Raw genomic sequence first — 15,071 nt, 5'->3', positions numbered from 1 at the left:
AGGGGAGGCATGGGGGGGTCCCTATGGTGGTAGGAGGGGCAGAAACCTTGAGGGGGGAGGAGCGATGGGGTAGTTTGGGGGCGAGGGGGATTCCCTGAAGGGGGGGTCTTCATGGTGGGGGCAGGGGCAGTGACCTTGAGGGGGAGGGGTGAATGGGGGGGGCTATTTCTGAGGGGGGAGGGGAATGCCATGGGGTTGGGGGGGAGGGGAGGTATGTGGGGGCATTACCTGTAGCTGGGGGGGGGGGTCTCCATGGTGGGGGGAGGGGCAGAGACCCTGAGGGGAGAGGGGAGTGGTGAATGGGGGGGCAATTTCCAGGGGGAAGCAAGGGAGTGGGGGGGTTGTCCCAGTGGAGGAGGGGAGGGGTTCATGGTGGGGGAGGGAGACTCCCATGGCACCGGCCTCGCCCCGCTTTGTCCCCATGTGGGGAGCGCAAAGCTTGGCTCCGCCCCTTTGTTCTGCAAGACCCCCTGCTCGATAATCCCCTGTAATTTAGGTCTCACCCAGCAGCGACAGCAGAAGAGTTACTGGGGCTATCCTGCTGTGCAAACCCCCACCCCGGGGTGGACGAGGGCTCGGGTCACTTTCGAGTCCATCCGTAAAAACATTTGCGCTGAGCACAGCTGACGCAGGACGATGTTCACCCTCCTGGCCGGGACCCAGTCACCTTCCTTTTGCAAAGCGCCATAAACATGCACAGCCCTAAACACACAGGTAGAAAGTCGTAAAGAAGGATTTTTTCTTGCCAGGTGTGAATGAATCCATCGCTCATTTGATTTTTTTTCTTTCCATTTCCCCAGTAGATGGCACCCAAGTACTCGACAGCGTCCATTCAGCAATTTCCCTCCAAAAAAAGTAGCGTCATTATTATATAACTGTTGCTGGTAGCACACAGAGACCACAGAGACGCGTAGGGGCTGAGTGCAGGAAGCACCACACTCCTCTCAGGTGAGAAGTGGTCTTTCTTCTAAAGAGCTTGCTATCAAGACAAAAAGCAGGGGCGGATGCAGCAAACAGAGGCACATGCAACCAAGGAGGTAGCTAACATCGTGCAGTTAGCAGCAGTCGCTGCAATTCAGCTGCCGGAGCATGGTCAAGGCTTTTGTAGATACCGTCACATGGGTGGGTCTAAGAAGAGATTCTGCAGTTGCTCCCAGACAGCTCATAGGCAATGGGGACAATAGACATCTAGTGCAACCCCCTGTTCAAAACAGGACTAGCCCCAGCTACATCATCCCAGGCAATGTGTCAGGGTTTTTTGAGCTTTCCTCACAGGCATTGGGTATCATCTCCAACCCCCTGCTCAAAGTTGGACCACCGCTAAATACATCTTCCCAGCCAAGGCTTTGTCTACCCAGGTGTTAAAAACCTCGAAGGATGGAGATACCTAAGGATATCTACCTCTCTGGGGAGCCTGTTCCAGTACTTCACCACCTTCCTAATGAGAAAGTTTTTCTTCATATGTAAGCGAATCTTCCCTAGCTTAGGTAGCTTGGGAAAACAGTGCAAAGTGACTCGCTGGCAAATATGACAAATAGAGAGTCAGGGCCGAGGTGGATGATGAAGGGGAGGCAAGGATTGCCTCAATAGCTCTGGAGGATTAAGTCAGAGATGGGCCGTGAAAGGCCTTAAAATGGTGGACAAGCGGTTGGGACTGATCTCCGGGAGCCAGTGGTAGACAGGGAAGATGCAATGGAAGGAACCAGTCAGAAGCATGCTTTTTACAGCAGTGACTCTATCGCCATTTAAAACTCACAGCAAGCATGCTGTCTTTGGGGTGCAAAGTGGTATGCATGTCAATGCATCCTTTCGGACATCGGAAAGAGCCTGGTGACCAAAAGCCCTCGGTGTGCCTTCAGGTTTGGCAGTTAGGGAAGACCGATGTGGACGCAGCAAACTGCACGGTGGAAGCCAGCTCGGAAATAACTGTTGAAACATGTTTGTGCAGCCTGCCCTCCACCTCTGAGATGTGAGGTAACGCTGCAGCTCTACAGAGGAAGTTCTTGTCTTTGTTGCTTCATTTCTTTCCAAAATCATCGAGCTCTTTTTGATCTTGACTGTTCTGTTCCGAGCATGGTCGCACCTCAGGAGAGAGGCTAGGTTTCCTCTGCCACGGTTTAACCCGTGAGCTGTAAAATAAAACATCCTCATCTGTTACTGTAAAGACCTTCAAAGAAGACTCTGTGAAACACGGTGCAAAGGAGCTGGAAGGGGGAGATCTACCAGCAGAGTGTGGGCTTCAGCTGGCTGAATACTGTGTTCTTTCCTCTGCAAGCTTAGTGCTCACAGCATTGCAACTACCAGCACCTGAAACCCATTCTGGTTCTAAGAAATCCCCATATCATATTGTAAATTAGTGTGCTGTGAGGCCTACAGTCTCACACCAGGCTTCCTGTTAGTTCTCGCACACTAAACAGGAGTGAGTTGGGGACCTTCAAAGATGCTTGTGGTGCTAGTGAGCCAGGGCTTGGTGGTTTTCAGCTGAATCAGAAACCAACCAACACCCTAACAGGCTGCTAAGGGACATGCTGCTGCTAGTACTTTTCTTTTCCCACAAAGACAGGAACAGAGGACCCAACCACTGGTGCACACTAAGCAGCATACACCCCAGAATCCCAGCCAATGTATACCTAGATCTACTTGATCTAGTGTAGGGGGTTGGACTGGATAATCTCTTGAGGACCTTTCTAGCTCTGCATTTTTGTTGTTGTGTTCTGCTTCCTTGATGTCCCTGCTTTATGCTACCCTCCTTGCTTCCTATCTTATCCTGTTGTATATACTGCTTTTCCTGATCAGGCCGAGCTGCTTTGCAAAAAAGAAATTCCAGATTTCTTGGGCCAGAGAGGAGCAAGGTGGAGATGACTTAAGCCCTGGCACAGGGGAGACGTGGGTTCCCATCCCTGGGTTCTCATACAAACAGTGCTTAGAGGGGACTCAACCACACAGAGATCCCAGTAACGTCTGTGATGGCCAAGAGCTCCTGAACTGACAAAAACACCAAAGCGCATAAAGATAAAGATACGGACCCCATTTTTGTCATACAAAAAATGAAGTCCTTGGAGCAGGGACTGTCCCAGGCCTTTCCCTCTCCAGTGTGAGGGATGAAGAATGGAAGCTATAAGTAACCAGCACTTTGTGAGATCTGGGCAAGAAAGAAATAGAGATGTAGGGTCCAGTATTTTGCCACCTGGTTATTGAGGCCCCGATTCAAGGAAGATTGGGTTCATCTCCCTCCCTGTTCAGCGCAGTGCTTTAGCAGCGCAGTGGGTCTGTTCAGAATGACCTGGTCGCACTGCAGAAATCAGAGCACCTTATCCCTGTGGAAAGTGCATATAAGGCATTATACTCATCTTTGCATCGCTTTGCCCAAGCATAAATGACTTCTCAACGTGTGGGCTGGTACAGGACAATCAGACCCTGACTACTTTTAGGGGTCAGATCCTGCTTGCCTTGATTTTGATCTTGCCTTGATCACTTGAGCAGACCCATGAACCTCAGTGGCACCTACTAGGATTTGGGCCTTGGGTGACCGCAGAACTATCACCGTGCAACAGAAGATGCCATAAAATGGAAGTTACCAGAGTCACTAAAGGGTAAGGTCTCTTTCTACTTCCTTTTTCTCCCACAGAACAGGTTTGTGGGGCCAGCTTCCACTTTTCCCCTTGAGTAGGCAGCCTAGACAGCAGGCCCAGCCTAGTGGAGGAGGTTTATTTCTGCAAGAAAGATGGGGGACACGAAAGCAATTCAGATATGGATGGAGCCCTCTGCTTAGTGGGAGACTTTGTTATGGGAGGAATATGATCTCAGTCTCAAGCAAGACTTTTCAGAGAAGTCTGCCTGTATTAGTTTATGTGTTGATCTGTTTATTTTTCTATATCTTTCACCCTCCTAAGCGAAGCTGCTGAGACTAGACCTTGGTAAGATGGGTACTTTCTGCTTGTTGGGACTTAGATGGGTTGTATGAGGATCTAGATACGAACTCCCACAAAATACTTGCAGAGTTCCTGACATGCCAGAGAAATACACACATGCAAGGCAGAGTGGTTGCCTCAGCTAATTAAATGCATGAATTGCTCTGGATTTAGCCAAGCGCCAAGGGGTGGTGTATTTAAATGGCCGAGGGGTGGATTTAAATGGCCAAGGGGTGGTGTACAGCAGGGAGCCTGGAGCTAAAGAAAGTTCAGATATGGGTATTCCCTGTGAGATTTGCTGGGGAAGCAGAATAAAGCCAGGACAATGGAGATCTGGCCTCAGCAAGGATTGGGAAGGAGCATGGAGCTCACCAACTTGAATGATTAAATCCCTGTTCAAACCCCAACTTGGTTCCAGCAACAGTGGCTCTCTGATGGTTGTGCAGGGCCTTGTGGAAGATGGTAGTGGTCTCAATTAAGTCCCATCCCTGCCGGTTCTGCTCCCCTCAGTCTTTGCCCTAGGAAATGGAGATGCTTCTGGAACTGCTGTTTGCTGCTGCTTGCTTCCCTTCACTGGGGGACTTTGCAGCTTGGAGTGGACAGAGGGATAAATCATGGTTATTTTTCCCCCAAAACTTCTTTATGTTCTTCATTATCACAGTTTTCTGCCCCTCTCCTCCTCCCACCCCCTTTTTTCCCTTTGGGACATTGCCGCAAACATCCCACCTCATAATGTGTTAGCACAGGCTCCACACCCCATACTGGGGAAGGATGATTTGCAACGGATATTTTTTTAGGTTAATACACCAAATGCCCAGCCTGAGATACTTCTAGGATAAGAGAAGCAGCAGCAGAGTGGGGTCTAAAGACCAGGCGTTCAATGCTGGGAGGGATCACAGGTTGAGATCCTGGCACAGGGTTTCAGCCCTCCAACCAAAATGTGCTGCAGGGAGTTTGCTGTGCAAGGCTGCAGTAACTGAGGTCCCATCCTGCTCTGGGTGGAGTGGGCTTGTGTTTCAGAGACACTAGGTGCATCTCCATGTTCATTAATTTGCAGTAGTTACTGCTCATGTAGTTCAGTACTTGCTTAATGAGGTACTAACTAAATGCGCAGTAACTATAGTTACTGCACAGTAATGCTGGTGCAGTTTTTTCATGACACTTACTGCACAGTACCCTAATAACACTACAGTAGCTTATTAGCACAGGTTTTGACCGGCACACTATTGCACAGTGTTATTAGGTTACTGCACAGTAAGCGTCTCGTGTAGACGCACCTACCAAGCACCTGCAAACCTCATGAATATCAGCAGGATCAGCAGTTCTGAGGCTGCAGCCCTCTGCAATGTCCTCAGGAGATAATGTTCTTGTCATGGACCAGAGTGGGCAGGAGATGTCGCTGTTCAAAATAAAAGCAACCAGCAGGTTCATTTTGTGCTGCCTAGTGAGAGCACCAAATTATACCTCAACCAGGCGAACACAAGTCATTTCTGAAAGCTGACAGGATTGAATAGACATAATTTATCCCCCTGCCTCCTCCAAGCTGCAAAGTCCCCCAGTCCACATTGCAGCCCAGCTTGTTGGCTTGGATGAGGAAGCCCTGTCTGCCCCAGGGCAGTTTGCTCCAGCAGTTAATCCTCCACACTGTTGAGAGCACATTCCTTGTTTCTAATTTGTGCACGACAGACACTTGGGGCTGCCGCATCCGCCCAGAGAGACCAGGACCTCCCTGGCCCTGATTCGGAGAAGTATTATGCTGATGTTTCTTTCAATGTTATTGCAGCAGGAGAGAGGAGAGGCTCTGTGTGTGGGTGCGATCTGACCTATTTTGCAGCGGCCTCTTTTATTTTCCCATCCGCCTCCTAGATCAGAGCAGACCTGCCGCTACACAAGTCCAGCGTATGGACTGCAGGCAGACTGGGTAAGTGTGTACCCTACCATGCATACTTTAGACACAGGCACAATCCAGTGCTCCGCAGCTAGTAGGGTCCGGACTTATTTCATGGGGTAATTTAATATGCATGTTATTTTGACTAACAGAATCAGAAAAGCAGCTAAGCAGAAACATGCTTGGGTTAAAGCAAATTATTAACTAAGGTGCAAATGCAAATCTATGAGACTTGTCTGCTGTTATCCCTGCTTTATGGTTCAGAAACAGGGACCACGTACACTACGCATATATGAGGCCAAATGCTAGGTACATCAAGATACATGTGAGATGGATGTTAGGCACATCAAGAGACTGAACAGCTTCTACATGAGATGTCTGTGTAACATCCTGAAAGTAAAGTGGGAAGACAGAATACCAAACACAGAGGTACTGGAGTGCGCAGGACTGACACGCTTAGAAACTGCTATCAAGAAGAGTGGGTCGTGATGGATCAGCCGTATCAGGAGAATGGGAAGAAACCATATCCCCAAGACTATTTTGTGCAGCAAGATTCAAGAGAAAGTGGACTTGCCCTTTGTGGTTGTACCATGACGTACAAAAATGATACGAAGTCTTTCAACATCAACATAGAAAGCTGGGACGATTGTGCAGGATCCCATTTGGTATGGGGGGGAACTTGGGGCACTGGGGGCAGCTCGACAAGCAGCTTTGATCCAGAGGGGGGAAGCAAAGTTTCATAGTTGGTCGGGTTGGAGGGGACCTGAGCAGATCATCTAGTCCGACCCCCTGCCATGGGAGGAAAGAGTACTGGGGTCAAACGACTCCAGCAAAGTGTTCATCTAGCCTCCTCTTAAAGACCCCCAGGGTAGGAGCCAGCACCACTTCTCTCAGAAGTTGGGTCCAGATCCTAGCCGCCCTGACCGTGAAGTCACACCTCCTGATGTCTAGTCTGGATCTCCCCTCTGCCAGCTTGTGACCGTTATTTCTAGTCACTCCTGGTAGCACTCGGGGGAACAGGGACATCCCCAATGCCTGCTGGTCCCCCCTGACTAGTTTGTAACAGGACACTAGATCCCCCTCAGCCTTCTCCTGTGGAGGCCGAACGGGCTCAGGTCCCATAGCCTGTCCTCGTAGGGCCTGCCCTGCTGCCCCCTGATCATGTGGGTGGTCCTCCTCTGGCCCCTCTCCATGTTGTCCACAACCCTCCTGAAGTGCAGTGCCCAGAACAGGACAAAGTACTCCGGCTGCAGCTTGTCCAGCAAGGAAGTAAGGAAGAAGAAAGCAGCAAGCTGTAAACTTGGACTCCAAATCAGACAACACCTGGATCCATTAAACTTATGACAAGCTGTTTCTCTCACATTGGCCTTGCGAAACATCCACAAATGGATTCAGCAGGCCATGCACTTGTCACCAGGATCCACTGGTTTTTAAGTGTGGAGCCCTGCCTCATTCAGGCCACGCCACGTCTCATCCCATGGAGCACTTTCTGTCTTACATGTATAGACACCTCCTGGCCACCTGAATGGTTCGTTCCACTTTCAGTGTATTAGTAACGCTTCTAGTTTCTTTCGAACTGAAGAAAAATGGGTGCCTTCACATGTGATGATGCCCCTCACCATCTACACTCCTCTTCTTAAAATCCTAGATCCGCCCATGTATACAGAGGCTGTGTCAGGATTGTCTGAGCATTCCCTGGGGCAGACAGGAGGGTCTCCCTCCTCCGGACCTTGCGAGGGTGGCCGTGCACGATTTTTCTCCTTTTCTTAGCCACGCACAGGGACACGTGCACCACCCTGGACCATTGCTCTGTTTAACAAGATTTCACAGGCAAGCACTCAGAGGCGAGGCAATCCCAAAAGCCTGACCGACTCTGCCACCTACACACTAGGATACAAATTTCAATCTCATGAATATGTGGTGTTTCCCAGCATACAGTACATCCTGTTTTCTACAGCCTCGTGCAGCGCAGTGGATAGATCAATGTCCGTTTCCAACCACAGCCTCATGTGGGCCGTGAAGAGATGCCTTTGGTGGACTCGTGCAGGAAAACCCATAAGAGGTTCTCCAGTGCAATCACAATGTCCTGCCTCATATCACTTTCTCAAGGAAATTTCTATTTATGTTAAATACTGATGTAAAGGAGAAGTATGCTATGCAGTGGGCAAACTACAGCTCTGTGCCATAGCCTTACTGTGTCACTCTGAGTCACTTGTCTTCTCCCTGCCTTGGTTTTCCCACCTGTAATGTGGAATCTCTAATGGGCTTCAATAGTCAATATCATAGAATCATAGAAAATGACGGTTGAAGGGAGCTCAGGAGGTCACATCTAGTCCAACCCCCTGCTCAAAGCAGGACCAGCCCCAACTACATCATCCCAGCCAGGGCTTGGTCTAGCCAGGGCTTAAAAATTGCCAAGGATGGAGAGTCCACCACCTCTCTGGGTAACCTGTTCCAGTGCTTCACCACCCTCCTAGCGAGAAAGTTTTTCTTAATATCCAACCTCAACTTCCTTTGCTGCAACTTGAGCCCATTGCTCCAGAGGTAACATGTCTCTTTTGTTTCACAGCCCTGCAAGCCATCTTCAGCTCTACCTAAAACCTTCACTCAGGTGTGGTCATATTAACTTAGGTGTAAAAATGACTGGCAGCGAAGTATTAGAGGCACTGTCCAGATGCTCAAGAAGGTTAGATTTTGTTTATGAATCTAAATAAGAGACATGCATTTACTATAACGGCTACAGGACTCATGAGACAAAATCTTTGGACTATTCTGACCATTTTTTTGCCTAGTTTGTTATGGTTTTTAAAACTTGGTAGATCTAATCTGGCAAATCAGTGCACATACCAATAGTCAAATTTGTTTTTACTCTGATTAAATTGGGGGTCTTTAAGAGGAGGCTAGACATGCACCTTGCTGGGGGGGGGTGACCCCGGTGCTCTTTCCTGCCCAGGCCAGGGGATTGGACTCGATGATCTGCTATGGGCCCTTCCGACCCAAACATCTATGAATCTATGAATAATATGGCACTAACCCTCTAGCACTTTAGTAAAGCTTCTAGTTTCTCTTTCACTGGAGAATACATGCTGTGCCATATGTGGTGATGATGCACCACACCATCTAGACCCCCCTTTTTAAAATCCTAGATCCACTCATGGTCAGACAAAGCTAGCAGTGGGGAGAGCTTGAAGCTGTGTGAAGGCTTAAGGTTAAGGATCTCCTAGTAGCTGATATAACTCCATTATCAGAGCACCAGAGCAACACATGCTGCCCTTTATGTCTTTATCAGCACAGCCCCCCTGTCAGGGCAGGGACTTGCCAGTATCCCCACTGTAAACTCCCCCCTCTCTACCACACTTCAGCCCTGATCTCCCACCCTGAGCCAAGCACCTGTGAGAGATGGGGGCACTGCTGCCCCAATCTGGAGAATCCCAAAGGATTTAGACACCAAAATATTTGGTTTGCTGAGTGGGTTGGGGGGTTGCCCTGAGCTGCACAGCCCCAAGCATGTTTTCACTCGGGTGCTTCAGTGGGTTTTACTGCTGACTTGGATTTTGCACCTGATGTATAATGAGGGCACCTTGTTTCCCCCCCGCCCCCGCAGGGACTTGACCAAGGCAGCACAAGAAGTCCATGGTGGAGAAGTGCCTGGTGGACTATCCATCCTTTCCAGTAGGATTTGAACCTGCCCCCAGTGGCAAAGTGCAATACTCATCACCACCCTATCAATGAGGGGATGAAGCAGGAGAGAAGGAAGGGGCTGGTACGGGGTCAGAGACCCTCTATGGGCTCTGAGTTTCTTCCCCATGTTGAACCTGACTCTTTGCAACCCACCAACTCATGGGATGTGACTGGGGGGTAATTAACACCCTGAGAGCACTTGCCAAACTGTGGAAATACTCATCAATTAATGAATCCCACAGCTAATTAACCAGCTGGGCTCCTAGCACCTGCTGGAGATCAGAGCTGTTGACAAATCGGCATGCTTCGCAGAGCATGGACCCTGCCTGCAGCCCCCTGGCCTGTTTCAAGGGTTTGCAGATGTGAACCAGGGAAACAGCCTGAAGCTGAACCTCCCTCGCTGCTGCATGCTCAGAAATGGACAGTGTCTCCTTTATGCATTGGAAGCTGTGCCAGGGTGGATTGAAGGTGAGTCCCAGGTGACCAGCTGGGCTGGGTCCAGGCCTCACCTTGCATCCATGCGAGTGAAGGCCGGGCATCAGTCCTCTCCTGCCAGCCTCGCACCCTTCCCCAGCTTTGGGTGTTGTAAATTCCTCACAGGCAATTCCTTTCATTCACCCACGGTCTCCACAGGGCATGATGCCCCTACATGGTCCCTGGGCAGTGGAGGGGGCACTGATGGGTGACTCCCCCCAGCAGGAAATGCTGCAGGGGTTGCTATCCTGGTGGCTGCTGTCTGGCTTGGTTCCCCAGTGCCCTGAGTGGGTGGGACCATGCTAGTGCTCTGTGGGAGCCTGGGCAAGTACTGTCCACCTCAGCCTCTACTACCCAGTGGGCAGAAAGGAGCCATTCATGCTCTCTTCCTCCTGAGACTTTTCCACCTGGTGTAAGCTGGGATGAGAGGAGGGTTTCCCCCTCCAGCCAGGCAGCTCAGAGCTGCAAGGACAGGGGCACTTGAATCCTCTATCACATCCTGTGGTGCCAGGGGTGAGTGCAGCAGTCCTGCAATGTTGAATTCACTGGCTGGCTGGTGACAGGTGGCCCCAGGGCAGTGGCCCAGCATCCGAACGCAAGGGGCAGAGTGCGAGATGTCTCCACAAGCAGCCGCGATCAGAGACCGAGCTCCGTGCTGGGTTTGGGGAGGTCCCTGGAGGACCTGTGTGTGCCTGCCTCATCTTAAGCTCTGACCCCATGCACTGAATTCAGGATGCAGGGGTTCATCTGGATAGCTGCTAATTGGGGGTGTGCAGTGCTTAGTGATGGCGTTTCCTCCACTTCCTTGTATGCTCCTTGTTCTGTGTTAATCAGTGCAGAACTGATCGTGGTAATTTTCCTGTCCCATGACTAGGGCTGAGTAATAGCTCCGTGTTGTAAAGCACAGTGATGCCCGTGTGCTACTATGAGGATTTCCCAGGCTTCTGGGCTCTGCTGGTTGCTGCTGTCCCCTTGCTGCGACATGTCAGAGGGTTTTTAAGCCTCCCCCCCCAAGGTGCTGGCTACAGCCCAGGCTGGGCCACCCATGTAGGGCTGAGCCAGGGCCTGGGAGATGCTGTAGGCAGTGTCCCGAGCTGACAGCACCTCCTTGAAGAGCGCAGCACTAGGCCGGGGCAGCCAGCAGGGGCTGTTTGCCTCCCAAAGGGGCCGCAGTCTGGGGGGTCCCAGCCACTGCAATCAAGGTGCTTGGTACTTGCCAGCCTCTGCTCCTTCCTATCTCCACCAAGCTGCAGCACCCTGGCATACAGGCCTGGACCCTGGACACAGCTGGCCTCGGTCTCTCCCACTGCTGGGGGACATGGGGTCAAAAGGGCCACGTGGCTTTTCTTTCCCAATACCCGTTGCCCCCCAGGGTGTCCTGTGGGCATAATTAATGCCCCAGCCCAGCACCTGCTCCCCTGGGGTGTCTCTGCTCTGGAGCCTGGCCCAGCAGCAAGGCCCAAAGAACAAGCCGCAAAGCCTGATGCGGTGCTGGATAGTCCTCAGGATCGCTGCAGCAGCCAGATCTCAGCAGCACTGCAGGCTCCAAACTGGGACCTCAGGGCTGCTCCTTGCCCTGCCGGGCAGTGGTGTCCCCAGTTCAGGGCTGGGGGCAGGAGGGAGCTGTGTGCTGGCTGAGCCTGGTGGGAAGGAGCAAGGGCTAAGACAGCAGGTAAAATCCCCGACATGCTTTATTAGCTTAAAAGTCTCACGGCATGACAAACACCGCCGATGGGGAAGGGGCTGCCGCGGGCGCGCAGAGCTGCCTTGGGGCGAGTCTGCAGGCACGAGGCCGGCACTGGGTCCTGCATCACAAGGCAGGAGGCTCCCCCAGGCCCTGGGGCCCCCAGCTCCCTTGCTGACTGTGCCCATCCTGTGCCCTGGCATCTCTCTCCCTCCTGTGGGCATGGGCAGTGCAGGCACTTGGTCGAGGTGCCGGTTCCTGGCGCGCACAAAGCAGCGGCTGATGCCTCTTGCTCCGTCCTGCGCGCTGGCCCACGCGCCCCTTTGCAAGGTGCCTCGTGCCCTCACTGAGCGCGGCCCGGTGTGCTGGGAAGAGCGGGGAGGCCGCTGAAAGGCTTGGGACCAGGGGTGTGGGAGCTAGCGGCCCCCCAGGAATAGCAGCGGGTGCCTGAGCCCTAGAGCAAGGACGGGCTGTCCCCCTGCCTCACTGTTTCCTTCCCATCATTCTAGCAGGGCAGTGCAGCCCAGCTGCCCGGGTGCAAGGCCAGAGGCCCGGGCGGGTGGGAGGGGAAGTTGGCATCTTGCCCCCACGGCCAGCACTGCCACGGCCCCTTTCTCCGCCAGGCAGGCATGGGAGCAGCTGGGAACCAGAGGGGGCTGGCGTGGGCTGACACTCGCCCTGTGCCAGCAGGCTCCTGCTCCTTCCTCAGGCCACGTGGGTGGGGGGGCTCTGCAAGGCATCAAGCGTCAGAAGCAGCCACCGCGAGGGGGCTGAGAGCCCTGTACGCAGGACGCTCCCGCCTCACCACACAGGCCGTCTCGTCTCCCAAGGGAGGCAGGGGCTGGCACGAGTGGCGCGGGTCCCCAAGAGCCCCCTCCGTGCGCACCCGGGGTCTCATGCTGATGCAGAGTCCAGAAAAAGGCAGCTAGGGAAAAAAAAAAAAAAAAAAGAACCAAAAATATACCACCCCCACCCCCGCTGAGCTGAAGCCCCTGCACCACGAGGCTGCGTGAGGACGGAGCAGCCAGAAGCCATGCACAGAGAAGCGAAGGGCTGGGCCCGCGGAGGGGCTGGCTGGCTTCCCGGCGCCCGGGAAATAAATAGGGTGAAGCCGGTCCTCCCCGCGGGGGCAGCGAGCGGCAGGGCTGTCCCTTGGCGCGGCGCCGGGCCAGGCCATGGCGGGGGTCCACCTCCTCCTCTCCCTCGGCTTCCTACTTCTTGGGCTTCTTGAAGATCTTTAGAGGGAACTTCTTCTTGCCCTGGCTGGAGTCAGTCTCCTCGCCCGTAGAGCCGCTGTCATCCTCCCCGGGGCTCTTCTTGGCGGCCAGCTGCGGGATGCGGGTGGTCTTGGCATTGCCGGGCCGGGAGTCAGAGGTGGGGGACGGGGTGTCGGGCTCGGTGGAGCTGGGGCTGTGGGAGTGGGAAGAATCCGAGTGGCTGTGCTTGCTGCCTGCCGCCTGGCCCATCTCGCCCAGGCTGCAGGACTTCTCCAAGCCGTGGTTCACCGCCATCACCTTGTTCCTCACCCGGGGGCTCTCGGCCAGCCGCTCCGGGGCGAAGGCCTCGGCGTGCCGGCTGCCGCCGTTGGAGGTGGGGCCGCACAGGGCGGCAGCCGCCTCCTCCGCGCTCCGGCCCAGCAGGTTGGGCCTGGCCACCAGCAGCTTGGAGGCAGGGCTGCAGACACGCTGGTGGTCGCTCATGTGCGGGATAGAGGGGTCGGACTCGGAGCGAGTGAGGTCTCTGCAGCGGACGGGGGGAGAAGACGACAGCACGTTAGAACCGGGGCCTGGCACCCCCACACGCATGCACGCTCCCATGCACACGGATGCAGCGGCAAGGCCCGGGTGGGCGACGCAGCGGAACGCCCCTGGGGCCGGGGAGTCCGGCACAGCCCAGCTCTGCCATGGGGGTCCCGATGGGCAGCCCCCCAGGGCAGACGGCCTGGCCCCACCGGAGGCATTAGCTGCAACCAGGCCAGCTCCCGACGCAGGGACGCGAGCAAGGGGTGACTGGCAGCGTGCCACCCACCAAGGCCTGGAGCCACGAGCTTCTCCGGGAGCTCTTGTTGAGGCTGCACCCTCCTAGCATCAATTTCCCCCCCCGCCCCCACATGGCGCTCCCGGTGGCCGCGGGGAACTCGGAGCTGGGGGAGCAGGGCCGGGGGCCCGGACTCAGAGCAGAGTTCCACTGCGTTTCCCCGCCTTGCGTCTGCATGCCCGTCCCCCTCCGCCCACAACAGCCCCGTGGCGGATCCCCGCTCGGAGACGGACAGCGTCAGCCGGGCTGCTGCCCCCGGCCCCGCTTGAGGGGCCGGGGGGGACGGCTCCCACTCTGTTCCCCCAGCGTCGCAGTTAGAGGGGGGGCCTCCCCACACAAAGCCATGCCCAAAGGGGTACTCGACACACGGCTGCCCTGGGAGCTGCTTGCAAGCCATCTGCCGCTGCACAGGGGTTTGCGCCCTCCCCGATCCACCCGCCTATCGCCTGGTCTTGGCTGAGGGAGGCGGGAAGCACGGAGCAGTCCAGTCCTGCCACTATCCTAAGTCCTTCCAGGAGCCTGGAGAGCCAGATATGGCCTCAGCCCCCACCAGCCCTCGGGGTGGGGTAGGTCTGATTAAGATCGGTACAGCCACGAGGCCCAGCACCCATCCCGCCGCACTAGAAGCAGGGTAAGCAAGTCCTGCTAGACAGCTACCAGGACCCAAGCTGGCCACTTTAAGGCTAGCTCCAGCCCCTCCATACTACTACTGCTACTGTGGAGTTTGCTGCTACGTGCCCATCTTATTGGTACTTTGTAGTAGCTGGAGCCAACAGTTCAGAAGGAGGAAATGAGAGACATGGCGGAAGGAAGGGGAAGAGTGGAAGGATGAGGATGCAGGGGAAGCTGGGGAACTGGCAGCACCTGGAGCCCTTTGAGATGTGCTCTCCTCCTCGGGGACGTGCCGCGCAGGTTGTGCGTGCGCTCTGCGTGCCCGTGGTCCCAGGGTCTGCCCGATAATAATGCTGCTAAGGTGAGGAGGGTTAGAAAGGCCATAGCAGAGCTGGATGCACCCCAAGGTGCACTTTGAGTGAAAACTCCCATTCTCTCCGTGAAGGATAAAAATATCCCAGGGTGTTTCCTGAATAGTTTAATTTTGGGTAAGTCAAAAGGCCAAGGCCCTTCTCAGTCATAAGGGTCAAGGCTTCAAAAAGATTCTCAAGACTCTTGGAAGTACCAGGAGGGATGAAGAGCCAAGCTGAGTCAAGGCATCCCCCAATAAGCCTCCAATTCAGGGCGTTTCCGAAAGAAAACCCATTGTGTTTCTCCTTCACGCTGGTTGGGAATAAGCTACCCGATGGGTGATGCCTGCACTTAAATGCCCTGGGACGCAGCAGGCAAAGCACGACTGCGCTGGAGACCAAGGACTGCATTTCGGCTGGGGGGTCGTGGTGAG

At 54.2% G+C, this 15,071-nt stretch overlaps 1 protein-coding gene and 1 long non-coding RNA gene across 10 annotated transcripts in view; one reads left to right on the top strand and one right to left on the bottom strand.

Annotated features, from left to right (window-relative positions):
* The first annotated feature begins 400 nt into the window (after positions 1-400).
* LOC149875591 (uncharacterized) lies at positions 401-10,909 on the top strand. Of its 4 annotated transcripts, none has more exons than XR_016439707.1 (4): positions 401-714; positions 801-3,593; positions 5,698-5,832; positions 6,064-10,909. It is a non-coding gene; the product is annotated as an uncharacterized LOC149875591 (long non-coding RNA). The 4 variants fall into 4 exon arrangements; XR_016439706.1 differs by having other exon boundaries at positions 5,695-5,832; positions 5,952-10,909; XR_016439705.1 differs by having other exon boundaries at positions 804-3,593; positions 5,695-5,832; positions 6,064-10,908.
* A 713-nt stretch (positions 10,910-11,622) lies between these two features.
* STIM1 (stromal interaction molecule 1) overlaps positions 11,623-15,071 on the bottom strand; it is a 141,806-nt gene continuing 138,357 nt past the window's right edge. For all 6 annotated transcript variants that reach the window (XM_090030989.1, XM_090030988.1, XM_090030993.1 and 3 more), the window contains one exon: positions 11,623-13,378. In XM_090030989.1, the coding sequence (XP_089887115.1) occupies positions 12,850-13,378 (529 nt within the window). In that variant the 3' untranslated portion in view covers positions 11,623-12,849. The remainder of the gene's footprint in view (positions 13,379-15,071) is intronic.

The sequence above is a fragment of the Crocodylus siamensis genome, chromosome 1, assembly GCF_052110815.1.
Source record: "Crocodylus siamensis isolate JL-2025a chromosome 1, ASM5211081v1, whole genome shotgun sequence".
NCBI classification, from domain to species: domain Eukaryota; kingdom Metazoa; phylum Chordata; order Crocodylia; family Crocodylidae; genus Crocodylus; species Crocodylus siamensis.
This window is presented reverse-complemented; position numbering and strand designations above follow the sequence as displayed.